Below are 15,836 nucleotides of genomic sequence, written 5' to 3'. Positions count from 1 at the left end.
ATAATGTTAGATATCATATCAAAAAACATTAATCATCCACCTATAAAGAGATCCCAAAAATAGACAATTCCTTTGCTTTTCCAAAAAGAAAAAGGCTTGATCCATTATAGACGATGAGGAAAAAAATAGTTGAGATAAATAGTACTAGATAAACTAATTTTTTTTAAATAAGAAGATTGAAACCAAATCTGTAACGTATGTTTAAATGTTGGGTTAAAGCTATGTCTACTAATCTTAGAAATTGTAAAAGAATGAGCAGCTCCCAATAAGGAAGCGAATGAATACCTCAGTACAGGTTTCAATTCCAAATCTGTCCAATGAGGATGTTCAGGTTTGTCAGAATATACCCAAAAAATAATATATCGAATATTAAATCTAAGATTAGGTAAAGCCATACCACCGTCTTTCTTTAATTTCTGCAAATGAAATTTACTCAACCTAGCATTCTTATTATTCCACATATAAGAAAATATTTTAGAATCAATATTGTCAAAAAATAATTTAGGAATAAAAACTGGAACTGCTTGAAATATATACAAAAATTTGGATAAAATTATCATCTTGATAGCATTTATATGACTGATTAACATTATGGCCAATGGAGACCATCTAGAATGTGTTTGTTTCACATAGTCAATCAAAGGGAGAAAATTCCACTTGTATAAATCTTTAACTTTAAATTTTTAGTGATCTTAACCCCAAAGTATGTAAAGTGTTTTTTTTACCACTCAAAAAGGTATATGCCCACAGATAGGTACATGTATATTCATTGGAAATAGTTCACTCTTGTGTAGATTCAATTTATATCCTTAAAAAATACTGAAATGGGAAACCAAAGACAGCATTGAAGGAATAGACATCTCAGGATCTAAAAGATAAGATACCTTATGAAGTACATCCCCACTGTTAATACCCTGGATATGACTGGAGTCATGAAGTGGTATCGCTAAAGGTTCCAAGGCTAGGTTAAATAATAAAGGTCTTAATGGATAACACTGTCTAGTTCCTCGAAACAGATTTTAAAAAAGAGGATTTTTGATCATTAGTAATTATGCAGCAACGGGAGCATGTGATAGATCAAATTAACCCATGAAATCTTTCCAAAATTTCAAACAGATATTTCCATTCCACTCTATTGAGTCTTTTCTGCATCTAATGATACCCCACGTTCCAGAATTTTATTCATTAACCTACGATATCAAAATACGAATAACGATTCTTTATAAATCCTGTTTGGTCTGTAGAAATTATCTGAGGAAGAATATTTCCCAATCTGAATGCTAAAATCTTAGAAAGAATTTAGGTTTCAGCATTCAACATTGGTCTATAGGAAGCACAATCTAAAGGGTCCTTATCTTTCTTAGGAATTAATGAAATTGATGCTTCGTAAAATGTCTGCGGCAAAATTCCAAGAGATACAGAATCGTTAAAAACCCGACACAACAGAGGTGTTAGTATGTTAGCAAAGTATTTACAAAACTCAACAATATAACCAATTCCTCCAGCTTCTAATTGTTTGTTTTCACAAGAAGGTGTGACTTTGTTCATAGTGATGTCATTTTTCACCAAGTACTGTAGACCAGATGTATCACACCAGATTATATTGGGAGATTTTTATCTGTCTACAGGGAGAGGTTTAATAGTATTTAATTCTAACAATGTACAGTCAAATCACTCCTTAATTGGGAGTTTATATCTACCAGTGTAATGAATAAACAAGTAGTCAAAAAGGAAGAGGGAAAAATAAAGCATTTCAAGTAAATGGATTGTATCAAGATAACAAAAAAAAACTCTTCTACTCCTCACAGATGACCAGAGTTAAGAAGATAGAGGGAATGGGTAGTGTTCAGGGAGGCTAGGGATATATTTTCTGAACAGGATGGCTGTATGAATATTATAAAATAGAAATATGAAAAAAAAATAGGCAGATGTGTGGTTCTTATTATGGAACAATCATACCAGAAAAAAAAACACTCAAGTTCCATAATGAAGTTTTTCCTGATTCCTGATGAAGGGCCCAGGCCCGAATTGTTGGTGACCCATTACTTCCTACAGATGTTGCGTGATGTGTTGAGTTTCTCCAGCACTTTTGTGAATTGCACTTGACTCCAACATCTGCAGATTTTCTTGTTTAACTCCAAAATTGAATAAGGTTGCTTTCCAGGTTCAACCAGGGGCCCTCTTTATCTTGCTGATAGATACTAAGCAACCCATGGTATCCTTCCAAGAAAAGTACGAATTTCTTCCTATATTTGCCTCTATTTTTCCATGAACAACATTCCCTGATAAGGTAAACTGCCTTGTCACCTCACTGAGGGTCATCTTGGAACACAAAGGTCTTTGTCACTGCACATTTGTAAAGATACCCACTGCTATGAATATTATTAGATTAACAATGAAACTGAGATGTGCGAATCTACATTCAACAAATATTTCCTGTCCAAGTGACTGCTATGTGGACATTCTGACTCCACCCAGTTTCATACAGTTTGAGTCATAGAAATGGGCATCAAGGAAACAGGCCCTTCTGCTGACTATATCAGTATTAGCCCTTATTCTATCCACACTAATCCCGCTTTCCTGTATTAATTCCATGCCAAATACAAGAATGATCTGTCAATATATCATATAACACCACTTACAAAATTGAAAAGTTTCAACTTCTGAAGTTGGTGTTGAATACCAAAGGATTGATCGTTTTCCAATAGCTTTAGTGATGAAGTGTTCCTTCTGCAGGTTGGTCCCAAAACCACCTCCTGTCAATAACCAGTCTACAGACACCTCATTAACAGAGTCAATAGGCACTTTTTTCAGCAAAGTTTCTGCTCTGGTGGCAGTGTAAAAACATCAGAACAGAATTTCTTATGCAAATTCCATCCCGTAATTTTTCCACTTGCACCCCACACATTTTTACAGAGCGGCTGGAGTGTAAATTGATTGCAGCCACTCTGTAAGAAATAGGCCTAATGAATACAATGTTCTCCCTCCGACAAACTCTGCAACACAGGAAGTCTGTGTAAAAATGCCCTAAATATGCCTCTTTGTAAACGACCACATCAGGGCACACCTGAAGTAAGTATGCTAAGTTTTTTTCAGAACAATTCTGAAGTTTCTATGTAAAAATGTCCAGTGTGATTAATCCAGTGATTTTGGAAGAAGACAATGGCACTCATGTGGGCCATGGGAATGTTACAGGGATGATTTGAGAGTTGTACACAAAGCAACCCTTCAGGCATTCAACTGGGAGTACCATGGGCTTCATTGCATATGAATAGGGGATGACAAGTGATTTAGTGAAGAACGGTCAATAATGCAAAAGTTTGTTAAAATCGTGCCTCTCCCAATAATTAAACTATTTGTGTTTTTCTTTTCCAACGGCTGTGCATTTCAAGATATTATCCTTGAAGCAAGGTACGGCTCCCAGCACCGTAAACAGCGTCGCAGTCGGACAGCCTTCACTGCCCAGCAACTAGAGGCACTAGAGAAAACCTTCCAGAAAACTCACTATCCGGATGTGGTGATGAGGGAGAGGCTGGCCATGTGCACCAACCTGCCTGAAGCAAGAGTACAGGTAAAGCCATCCCATTTCTATTGTACTGCCTCCTGTTCGTGAAATAAAAACACACAGAAATGTTGGAGGAACTCAGCTAATCTAACAGCATGCATGGGAGGTAAAGATATGTTACTGATGTTTTGGGCCCAAGCCCTTCTTCAAGGTATAAGCGAAGAACAGGAAGACATCTGAATAAAGACTGAAAAATGTTGGAATAAGTCCAGAGCAACAATCAAAAGGTGTTAATTGGATATGATAAGAGGAAAGGTGAGAATTGATTTTGGCTCTGTGAAAGGAGACAGAGGGAAAAAGGAAGCGTGTGTGTGTGTGTGTGTGTGTGTGTGTGTGTGTGTGTGTGTGTGAGAGAGAGAGAGAGAGAGAGAGAGAGAGAGAGAGAGATGGGGAAAGGCAATGGGGGAGGGGAAGAAGGGGGGAGGGGTGGTTAATGGAACCCAGAGAGAAGTCGATAACAATACCATCTTGTTGGAGGGGGCTCAGATGGAAGATGAGGTGTTGTTCCTCTAATTGGCAGGTGGTCTCAGTCTGCCAAAGCATGCTTCCATGAACAGACATGTCAGCAAAGGAATGGGATGGGGAAATGAAATAGGTGGGCACTGGCAGAACATGCTATTGTGGCGGATAGAATCGAGCTGCTTTTACTACCTCTGGACACTCCTATGGATGTTGCCTAACTGGTTGAGTTCCTCCAACATTTCTGGGTGTTTTTACTACAATCACAATTTCACCCTGTTCTTGAGATATCTGATTAATAGCCATTGTACTTTCACCACCTTTAAACAAGCAAAAGTAACATATTGGATCAGGAGCAGGCCATTCAGTTTCTCAGACTAACCAGGTCATTAATGTGCTGAGAAAGGGTCCAGGCCTAAAAAAATCTTTGGTTCCCCTTCTGAAGGACCTTTGTCATGGATAAACATACATTCAAACAACCAAGTCAATAATAAAGCATAATAAAAAAATTATAGAGAAGACTATATCTATAGGGGGGAAAAAACCTAATAGGGCTAACAAGTCCCCAGGACCTGATTATCTTCTTTGAGGTTTTCAAGAAAGTAGTGCAGAGTAGTGGAAACTCTGGTACCAAAACTTTCTACATTTTAGAGAAGTCCTGGATGGTGGAAGATGGCGAATGTGAAGTGCCTGTTCAAGAAAGGAGTGAATCCGAAAGTAGGCAAACAGTAGGCCAGTTGGTCTATTGTCTGTCGCAGTTAAGGAGGTAATAGCAGGATGCTATCAAGCAGCATTATAACATGATTTTGGGGGTTTTTTTTGAGGATATAACATATAATGGGGTGCTATTAGGTGTAATGTATTTGGATTTCCATTAAACTGGGTAAAGACTAATTATGAAGGGATGAGGCAGGAATTGGTGAGAGTAAATTGGAAACAGGTGTTTAAGGGTAAAAGCACAGAAGTAATCTGGAGGAAGTTTAGGGACCACTTGTGCAGGGTTCAGGATAGGTTTGTCCCACTGGGACAAGGAAAAGATGGTAGGAAAAGGGAACAGTGGCTGACAAAACAAGTCAAGTAACTAGTCAAATAGAAGAAGGAGGCATATGTTAGATATAGGAAGTGGGAAACAGGTAGGGATCATGAGAAATATGTGGTAGCCAGGAAGGAGCTTAAGAAAGGACTTAGAAGAGTCTGAAGGAGGCATGAAAAGACCATGGCATGTAAGATTAAGGAGAACCCTGAAGCCTTCTATGCATATGTAAAGAACAGAATGATGGTGAGAATGAAGGAGGGACCACTAAAGGATAAAGGAGGTATCAAGTGCCTGGAGGTGGTGGAGGTCCTAAATTAATACTTTGCATCAGTATTCACAAGAGAAAAGGACCTTGATCACAGTGAGGTCAAAATTGAACAGGCCTGTGGACTGGACAATTTGGAGATTAAGGAAGAAGTAGTGTTGGATTGTATTAAAAACATCAAGATTTATGTCTTCATGGGGAGATCCATTATACTCCAGATTTCCATGGGAAGTGAGAGAAGATATAGTTGGGGCAGTAGCTATGATCTTTGAATCTTTTTTGGCTACAGGGGAGGTGCCGATGGATTGGAAAATGGCAAATGTAGCCCCCTTGTTTAAGAAATGTAATAGGGAGAATCCTGGGAATTATAGACCTGTGAGTCTTACATTAGTAGTGTGCAAACTATTGCAGAGGAATCTTAAAGATAGGATCTATGAGCATTTGGAGAAGTACAGTCTGCTCAAGGATAGTCAACATGGCTTTGTGAAAAGAAGGTCATGCCTCACGAACCTAATTGAGATTTTTGAGGAAGTAACAAAAGAAATTGATGAGGGTAAGGTGGTAGATGTGGTTCCATGAGAGACTCATCCAGAAAGTCATGAGACATGGGATCAGTAGAACCTTGGCTGTGTGGATTTTTTGAAAAATAGCTTGTAGGTACCAAGCAGAGAATAGCAGTGAAAGGTAAGTATTCTGCCTGGAGATCTGTGACTAGTGGAGTGCCATAAGGATCTGTTTTGCGACCCCTGCTCTTTGTGATTTTTATAAATGACCTGGATGAAGAGGCGAAAGGATGAGTCAGTAAGTTTGCAGATGACTCAAAGGTTGGAGCTGAAGGTTACAAGAGGATAAGACAGGATGCAGAGATAGGCAGTAAAGTGGCAGATGGAGTTCAATGTGTGAGGCAATGCATTTTGGAAGGAAAAATCAGAAGACTGAGTACAGGGTTAATGGTCAATTACTTAAGAGTGTGGATGAACAGAGGGACCTTGGGGTTCAAATCCAGACATCCCTCAAGGTTTCCGCACAAGTTGTTAGGATAGTTGGAAGACCTATGAGATGCTGGGCTTCATTAATAGGGGGATTGTGTTCAGGAATAGAGAAGTAATGTTGCAACACTACAAATCTCTGGTAAGACCACACAAAGTATTGTGTTCAGTTCTGGTCACCTCTTTATAGGAAGGATGTGGAACCTATGGAGAGGGTGGAGAGGAAATTTACTAGGATGTTGCCTAGACTGGAAAGCAAGTCTTATGAGGTGACAGAGCTGGGACTTTTCTCTTTAGAGCATTGATGGAGGTCCACAAGATTATGAGAGTCATAGATAGGGTGGACAGCCAGCATCTGTTTCCCAGGGCAGGAACAGCAAACACCAGAGGACATATTTATTAAGTTAAGTGAGGGAAGTTTAGGGGAGATATCAGAGGTAAGTTTATATATATATATACACAGAGAGTTGCGGCTGCCTGGAATGCCTTGCAGGGCTGGTGGTGGAGGCTGAAACATTAGGGGCATTTAAGAGACTCTTAGGCACATGGATGAAAAGAAAGTAGAGGGTTACAGGATAGGGAAGGTTTAGTACTTTTTTGAAAGGAATATATGGGTTCAGCACCACATTGAGGGCTGAAGGGCCTGTACGGTGCTGTAGTATCCAATGTTCTAAGTTGTTGAGTGACCTGCAGAGTTTCTCCAGCATATTTGCACTTGACCCCAGTGTCCGCAGACTTTCTTGTTTACCTCTTTTGGTCAATTATTCAACAAGGTTGTGGCCAACCTACCTCAAGCAGCTTTGCTCCTCACTATCCTCCCACTCCCCTATCCATCTACTATCCAGCAATCTATTAAATCATTTTTCAATGCAATGGAAGACTAAATCTCCACGTTTGGAGAATTTCAAAAGGTCTTCTTTCCACCCAGTGAAGATCTTTCTCCTGGTTTCAGTTTAAGTATTGTAGAGCCATTTAGCATGGAAGAGGTCATTCGGCCCAAATTTCCCTGTGGATCAAGTTGGCGTTCTGGATTAGTCCCTTTTCCCTGCATTTGACCCAGTCCCCACTGTCTAGCACAATTTGAATGTTAGTATGGAGTGAAACATAAAACTTTGCACATTGTAGTAAAACTACAAAAATTCTAGAGGAACTCAGCAGGCAGGGCTCAGGCCGGAAACGATGGTTATATATATTTTTTAAAATCTGCTATGGACGTTGTGTGACCTGCTGAGTTCCTCCAGCATTTGTTTTACTTGAATTCAAATGGGTAATTTTTTTCTGATTTTCTGACGGGGGCTGGGGTGTACATCAGTGGAGGGGTTAGACCCGTGGTTGCCAGATGTGCTCTGTGGTTACTGGGGGACTATTTAAGGTGACATGTGAGTAAAAAATAAAAGTTGAGAACGACTGGATTCACTTTTTCCATGAGTACCCTTTCCCCTCACCATCCCCATCACATTCCCGCTTCTACCTCGCTCGCGTCCCAATACTTTAATGGGTAGAAATGCTTGTTGAGCAATCAATAGTCTTCCCATTTTGTTCCCACCTTGATGAAGGAGCATTGGTTGTGCGTGTGTGTCTCTCTCCCTTTGCTATGCGTGACCTGCAACTCACCGTTTCTGTGTTCGTTTTAGGTGTGGTTTAAGAACAGACGCGCCAAATTTCGAAAGAAGCAACGCAGTCTGCAGAAGGAGCAGCTGCAGAAACAAAAAGAGGCCGAACTGAGCCAGGATGTACCGAAAGCAGAGAAACCAGCCACAGAAACTCAGAGCTGTTCGGAAGTCAGCGAGCCACACAGTGCTGGCAGCGAGCCGATCAACATCGAACTAAATGTCACGTCGGCCGAGCAGTCAGACACTGAATCATCCGCAGAGGAGCAGATGGAGAGAGACCGAGAGTTCAAATCCCCCACCGACGAACTCAAGCAGGACAAGGACTGCAGTCCCGAGAGCAAGGCAACGCCCTGCAAACGGGGAAGCCCCAAATCAGGTAAATAGAAGACTCCACGTCGTGGTTAGGAGTGGGCGAGAGTGAGAGGGGTTGGAAAACGACCGTGTCTTGATACCAATTCAGTCAAGGCCGAGTTAAACTGGAAAATCTGCGAATGCTGGATCCAGTACAACACACCGAGGAAACTCAGCAGGTCACCCAGCATCTATATAAAGTAAAAGACAATCAACTTTTCGGCTTGATGCCTTCGCCGGGAGGGTGGAAAAACAGGTAGAGGAAAGGATATAAGCTGAACGGGAGACAGAAGCTGAGAAGCGATCTGAGAGAAGGGGTGGAAAGGGGACAGAGGGGGCAGGGAAAGGGAGAAACCAGGGAAGGGGGTTAGCAGAAGTTGTTGTGGGTATCGCGTTTGTTGGAGATTACCGAGCACCTGAATGTGCTGTCTCCAGGGAAAGCCCCGAGAATGACCATTGAAGTATGTGGATGAGTTGTGAATTGCTTTGAACATAGCACAGGGACAACCTGAACAGGAGTAGAATTAGGCTGTTCAGACCAATTCAGTCTATCCCGCCATTCCGATCGTGGTTGAGTTATTTTTCCCGCTTTCAACCCTATTTTCCTGCATCTCCCTTTGATGCCCTTATTCATCACAAAAGAACAATCAACCTCTGTTTTAAATGGACCCAGTCACTTGGCGTCTGGGGCCATCTGTGGCACGAATTCCACAGATTCTTCACCCTCTGTTCGAAAGGGGTTCTGAGGTTTTCCTACTGCTGGAAACATTTCGGCCCATTAGTCCGTCCCGCCCAATTAACTTGCACCTCCGGGACGTTTCCAACAGTGGGAGCAAACCCGGGCAAAAACCCAAGCAGACACGGGGAGAATGTACAAATTCCTTAAAAGACGGCGAGGGATTCGCACCCAATCACTGGCGCTGTAAAGGCGTGGTGCTGACGGCTACGCCAACCGAGCCGCCCCACTGACACTGGCTACTCAATTTAGCCCTTTCACTATTCGATATGTTTCCCTCGTCCTCCGGGGAAAACGGCTCCTCATATGTTAACCTTCTCATCCCTGGGATCATTCTCGTGAACCTCCTATGAACCCTCTCACCCTGGGGTCATTCTCGTCAACCACCTCTCCAATGCTTTCACGTGTCTGTGCCAAACATGAAATCCAACTCAAACCAAAGCTCTGCTCCTTGCACCTGATAGCACTCCGTCCGCCACCTTCACATTCATGTGTCTATGTAGAAGTCTCTCAAATGCTCCCAATCTATATCTGTTTCCGCCACTACTCTGGGTAGCCGATTGTAGGCACAGTGCAAGCTATTTGGTCCGCACGTCTACTTTTCCATTTCCTCTTCCTCAGCTTCAAAGCACCTCCCACCGTGCGTGACACATTTACCCTGCGAAAAACATTCTGTCTGTCCACTCTATCAAGGCCTTTAGTTTGAAATAAACCTGCCTCTTCTTCCCATTCACGGTGTTGCCCCTCAAAGGGAATAGGAACCCTTTGGTTAACTGTTTTTACACACAGAGGGTGGTGAATGTGTGGACCAGACGTCCGGAGGAGGTAGGTGAGGCAGGTACTACTACAACGTTCAAGAAACGTTTGTACGGATACACGAATAGGATAGGTTTCGAGGGGTATGGGGCGGGTGGGACTAGTGTGGATGGGACATTTTGGTTGTTTAGGGCACGTTGGAACGATCTTCCAAACCGTAATTGGTGACCGCTCCACTGGCCCTTTAATTTCACGTGGATTCCAGTCCCTTAATCCTTCCACCTGCTTCGAGATGGACTTCCAATAATCCTCAAAGTGCTGGTTGGAATTAAAGTGAGATGGCATTCCCTACGCTTGGGTTAAGTTCTGACCCAAAGCTGACTTCATCCCGGTTCCAAGGCGTCTCGTCACCATGTCGCCAAACAATCAATCTACCCAGATTGGACAGTCCTCGCCTTGCTCATTGTTTTAAAATCTTTCAGATTCCAAAAGCCGAAACCATGACTGCCTCCACATGCTTGTTCTGCGGTCAAATATAACTGGCGTAACCTTCAATTCTCTCCCCTAGAACGGGTTTACAAGTACTGTACGATAGTTTACCCATTGGGATGAGGGTAAGAAACGGGAAAGTGGCCCCTTTTGAGGTTGGTCGTGGGGAATTAAAATACTTCCACTGATCCAAAGCCTACAACTTGGTGTAGCAGGGGTCAGAATGAAAAGAAAGAAGAACCCGGTCGGGAAGGGTGGGGGGGTGGGTAGTGGTTAGTGTTACTTTAATTAAACTACGAAGTGTGAGTTTGGTTTTTATTGGGGTTGCTGCGTGCCCTTCCTGTGAAATGGATGGTCGTGACTAGGGAAAATGTACGAGATCATTAGAAATTGGGGGGTGGGGGGGGGGGGGGAGGGGGTGAAATTACAATCCTGCTTTATGCTTGATTCAATGCCGTTCTTCTCAACTGCTCTTCCAACCTGCAGCCCTGTTCGTCTCTCGCGGTCATAGATTTTGGCGAGCTCGCCACTTTAATTGTTCGAAATCCCAGCTAATGAAGTTGGTGGTTGAAAAGGTTTGGGTGGGATTTTCTGCTCAACTTTCTGGCGTCAGTGTCACTTTGATTTTGATCAGATAAAGATCTTATTTCCAATTATTAGTTTTCTGACAGCTCGCCAGGTTTCAAATGCCGACGAATGAAACTACCGGCTGTCAGCACTGATGAGTTCTTTGTTTGACTACAAAGTGCTGTGATTTCCAGGTGCGTTTAAGCAGTGCAATGTTTAATTATAAATCGCTGCAGCCCTGAACGTGGAGGAACTTAAATGCCCTCTAACGTGGACAATCTTTAATTCAGATTTGAGTGGCAATTCCCCCCTCCCTTCCCCCCCCCCCACCCCCACACAACATCCAAAGGTTTGTCTTTCTGAATATTGCAGCCTCCAGTGTTTCGATTCTCATTCTAACAACGCCCCCACTCCATACCGCACACCTACACCATCCTTCTGAGGCAATCCGCCTAAGTCAAGAGGAACTTGCTTCTGGTACGTTTTAATGGGTTCCCAGGTGACTGATGAGATTAATGCAGAATTTTCCAAATATTCCGCACAAGGCCTGACAGGACGGGTGGGTAGTTCGTAATGTCCCGCGCATCTTCCATTCTTGGGCCAGATACATTGTCAATACCATCCCTTACGCTTAGTTTTTTTCAGGAGTTCGTCGGAATTACACATTTCATCAGGGAGACCTTGAGCACATCTTTGATTTCTTTCCCCTGTCTGCCTGATACAATCTTCTCTCTCGAGACAGAGCTCGAAATAAAGTAAAAACACGATGCTGGTGAAACCCAGCAGTCAAATAATGCACAGTACTTTATAGAGCAAAGATAAAGATGCATAACCAACGTTTAGAGCTAGAGCCCTTTATCGAGGTTTGGACAAAATGAGAGCAGGTGACTGAACAAAATGGAAGGGGGAGCACAGTCCCAAACGCAGGGGGTAATGGGTGGCTAAGGGAGGGAACAGCAGCAGACAGGGGGAGGAGGAACAAGAGAGGGAAAGGGTGGGGAGCTAAGGGAAAGAAGACAAGGGGAAATGGGGAGGGAGAATGGAGAGCAGGTTAGCAGAAACTGGAGAAGTCGATGCCATCAGGTTGGAGAGTTCCCAGGTGGAAAATCCAGTAAATTTTCCTCCAATTTACAGGTGATCTTGGTGGGATAGAACATGAGGCCATGGACAGACCTGTGAGTAGGGGAGTGGAACACAGAAATGAAATTGTTGACCACTGAGAGGTCTCTTTCACTGATGTGGACAGTGATGGTGTTCAGCCAAGCGATCTCCCAGTCCACTAAGGGAGCACCAGATGCAGTAGATCACTCCGGCAGATACTCAAGTGAAGTGTTGCTCCACTTGAAAGGTCTGTTTGGGGATCCGGACTGTGGGAAGAGAGGAGGCGTGGGCGCAAGTGTGGCACTTCCTGCGGCCACTAGAGATTGTGCGGGGGAGGGGGGGTGGATGGTGGGGGGGGGGGGGTGCGATAAATGCATGAGGGAGCAGAGTCTATGGAAAGCAGAGAGGGGTAGAGAAAAGATGATGTGTCTGACAGTGGGATCATGTTGTAGGTGCCATAAATTATGGAGGATAAGTCAGATGTGGAGGTTGCTGGGGTGGTAGGTAAGGATCAAATAAATCCTGTGTTTTGCTCCATCTGGGGGCAGAGGGGGCCAGGGCAGATGAGCAGGAAATAGAGGATGCGGGTGAGAGCTGAGTGGTGGAAGGGAAGCTATTTTTGTGGAATGAATGTGTGTTCTATCCAACCAACACCACATACAAAGCTTCCACAAAACTTCCCCTTCATTGCCGTCAACTCAGTCCTCATCCACATCTCTATTTCCTGCTCATCTGCCCTTCCCTCCTGCCCTGCTTATTGCTGGGCCCTCCCTCCTTATCTACCTATTATCTCCTGCCCTTAAGACTGTGCTCCTCCCCACCCCCTACCATTTCATTGGGACGTACGTCGACGTTTTTCCTTACCTTGATGAAGGGATCAAGCCCGAAACATTGCTTATGTACCTTTATCTTTGCTATATAAAGTACGCTGACCTGCTGAATTTGGACAGGAATAAATGGCCACTGTGTCTGCAGACTTTCAGGTTTTACTTTTAGCTCGAAATAAAGTGCTTGTTATGGAGTTTGGTGCCAGGCACATAAATCACTTGGTGTCAAACAGAGCAGTGGGCTTCATTCCTGGGAGAAGACACGGACCTCGGCTCATGAATATGATGGATTGGAGAGAACTGCCTTTGATGGGCGAAGGAAAATGGTGTCTAAATGTCAAAACTGGTACCAAACTCATGGGCCGCCAGATAATGGTAATCATGGTACTCCGAGACTATACAGCAGGTATATCATAAGTCCAGAAAAATGCCAACATATATGCAAGAATAGAATGTTACCAATGCAATAAGGTTCCTTCCACTCCACCATTCTCTCTCCCTCCATATCTTTGGTCAATGCAAAGCTTTCCAGCATTTCAAAATGGGGCGAGTGAAATCTCATTCACATGACAAGTCAAGTTTATTGTCATCTGATTGCACAAGTACAACCTGACTAAACTGCGTTCTTGGTCCTCGGTGCAAAACACGCAGGCATACAACCAGGCATAAGACACATATAGACAAACAATACACGTGGGACAAATATTTATCGATACAAATAAAGAAATAAACGTTGTTTCATGAATATGAGAATCTCGGATGGTTAGTGTGAGCAGTTCCTCTGGTCTTTCAGCATTCTCACTGCCCGTGAGAGGAAGAGGTGGTGCTGGCTCTGATCCTCCTGTAGCACTTTCCCTCTGAGTTTATTGTCAGACGAGGAAGAACTGCCCTTATTTTGTGCAAGAGTCCTCTTCCAACTTCAGTCTCCAAACCAAATAGCAATGAACAGTCGTTCATACTGAGGAGTAAAGAGCTTGTTTACATGAAACAGTTTGCAGTCAACCAGCCTCTATATGCGGGGGTAAAACACAGGATTCTGTTGACACTGGTGGTTAAGTGAAGAAGAAAAAACCACACAAATGCTGGAGAAACCCAGCGGCCTTTATGTAACAAAGGTAAAGATTCATTACCAACGTTTCGGGCTTAGGGCATGAGAGATGTCCCAACAAAAGGGGGGTGGGTGGTGGGGTGGGGGTTGAGAACCGCAGGAAGGATGGAAGGGGGGGGAGGAGTGTAGGGTAGTTGAAGAGAGAAAGGAAGTAGGAACTGCAAGTAGCCTCTATATGCGTTTCTGTGACGAGAGTTACAGTTAGGCAAAGTTCATTCCGTAGCAATCCCCACATGAAGAATCTTGTATGGTCGTTCCCAGTCCTTTACCTGTAATGGAGGTGACACCGGCGTTTGTAAGTTAAATAAGAAAGTCTGCAGATGCTGGGGTAGCATGCAATACACAAACGTGCTGGAAGAACTCAGCAGATCACGCAGCATCCATATATCTGACGAAGGACCCATTTATTCCTGTGGAAGATGCAAGACCTGTTGAGTTTGGTTGCACGGGTGGTGATCATCTTTACGAGGACGAATTTAGGATATATTCTCACTGACTTTGGACGTGTTGGGAGTAGCTCCTCTTAGAACGATTGTTCTCAGGTTACCCATTCAATCTGTAGCCTCGCCCGGTCAAGTCCGATTCTGTTGGAAAACATTCAGCATTTTCATTTCAACCAGTTCAAAGCTGAATGAAGAGTTCGTCGACATACACTGTACAGAAGGCTTACTCGCTGCAGCTTCCCAGACATGTAAAACGCACCACTTAGATTAAATTAACACAAGACGCCACCAAGAAGAAAAAAACCATAACTGATCTTAAAAAGAAAAAAATAGATAGATATTCCCAGTTCGGATTAAATATTAATTTCCCGTGGAACAAGAGCGGAGGTTGAACACAACTGCTTTAAGTGTTGTTTTATAATAATTAAACATTCCGTTTGGTTCACATAATAAGGTTTAATCCAACTAAAATTGTACTTTGTTTCTATTAGATTCACCAATCAACACGACAGGAACGCCGGCGTCCGGCGGTGGAGGTAATGTGGTACAAACCCACTCTTACTCCTCATCTCCCTTGAGCTTGTTCCGACTGCAAGAGCAGTTCCGTCAGCATATGGCAGCGACCAACAACCTCGTTCATTACTCCTCCTTTGACATGGGCAGCCCACCAGCCATGCCATACCTGGGCATGAATATGAATGTGGCCCCCATCAGCTCTCTCCACTGCCAGTCTTACTATCAATCGCTGTCGCACGCCCAGCAAGTGTGGTCCAGTCCGATTCTGCAGGCGTCGAGTGCCCTACCCAATCTCAACAGCAAAACCACGAGCATTGAAAACCTCCGGCTTCGAGCTAAGCAGCACGCAGCCTCTCTGGGGCTTGACAGCTTACCGAACTGACTGCAACAGGATGGGGGTGGGGGTGGGGGGTGGGGGGGGGGATGATCTCCTTCCGAATGAAGACTTACCGCATGGCAGGATATCATTGAATAAGACTAACTTGATGTTGCTAGCTTTGGGAAAAATGCTTTAAAAGCACGCGCAAAAGAGAAATGGAATTGCATATCAATTTCTTCTTCATCAAATTATACGGGAAAGCTAAAACGTGTTCTCTGGTTAAAAACAAAATCCATTTTATTAGTCCAGTTTCGAATGAGAAAGAATCAATGATCAATCCGTTACAGGTAGTACTTTTGGTTACTTTGGATGTTGCACCGTCTATATTGGAAACAATTAAACAATAAATTTTAACAGATAACCTTTCAGAAGAAATGTAATATCAAAACATCCCAACTAAATTATCTCAGCGGGCAGAAACGGAGGAGTTTCCTTCCCATGAACTAATCAACAGCCGTTTACACTGGAAGGTACTGGGCAGGACAGCCAAAGGGAGTTGAATACAACCGGTTGTCATTTATTTTTAAAACGCACTGAACTTAGCATTCCATCTTAGTCATTTTTTTTTAAATAATGTAGCCAAATTCCAGGGGCCGCCTGTCTGCCAGCCCTCAATTTCACATCAACGATGGAAGG

At 43.4% G+C, this 15,836-nt stretch overlaps 1 protein-coding gene and 1 long non-coding RNA gene across 10 annotated transcripts in view; one reads left to right on the top strand and one right to left on the bottom strand.

Moving 5' to 3' along the window:
* Positions 1-15,205, top strand: part of LOC138763931 (diencephalon/mesencephalon homeobox protein 1-like) — a 61,263-nt gene extending 46,058 nt beyond the window's left edge. For both annotated transcript variants that reach the window (XM_069938939.1, XM_069938938.1), the window contains exons 4-6: positions 3,393-3,571; positions 7,949-8,303; positions 14,797-15,205. In XM_069938939.1, coding sequence (XP_069795040.1) covers positions 3,393-3,571; positions 7,949-8,303; positions 14,797-15,203 — 941 coding nt within the window. In that variant the 3' untranslated portion in view covers positions 15,204-15,205. The remainder of the gene's footprint in view (positions 1-3,392; positions 3,572-7,948; positions 8,304-14,796) is intronic.
* The window catches only part of LOC138763932 (uncharacterized), a 37,447-nt gene continuing 35,448 nt past the window's right edge, over positions 13,838-15,836 (bottom strand). For 7 of the 8 annotated variants that reach the window (XR_011357902.1, XR_011357903.1, XR_011357904.1 and 4 more), the window contains one exon: positions 13,838-14,446. This is a non-coding gene — a long non-coding RNA (uncharacterized lncRNA). Of the gene's footprint in view, positions 14,447-15,411; positions 15,522-15,836 lie in introns of those variants that run through there. The other variant, XR_011357907.1, reaches the window with a different exon arrangement.

This window comes from Narcine bancroftii, chromosome 5 (genome assembly GCF_036971445.1).
Source record: "Narcine bancroftii isolate sNarBan1 chromosome 5, sNarBan1.hap1, whole genome shotgun sequence".
In the NCBI taxonomy this organism is placed as follows: Eukaryota; Metazoa; Chordata; class Chondrichthyes; order Torpediniformes; family Narcinidae; genus Narcine; species Narcine bancroftii.
This window is presented reverse-complemented; position numbering and strand designations above follow the sequence as displayed.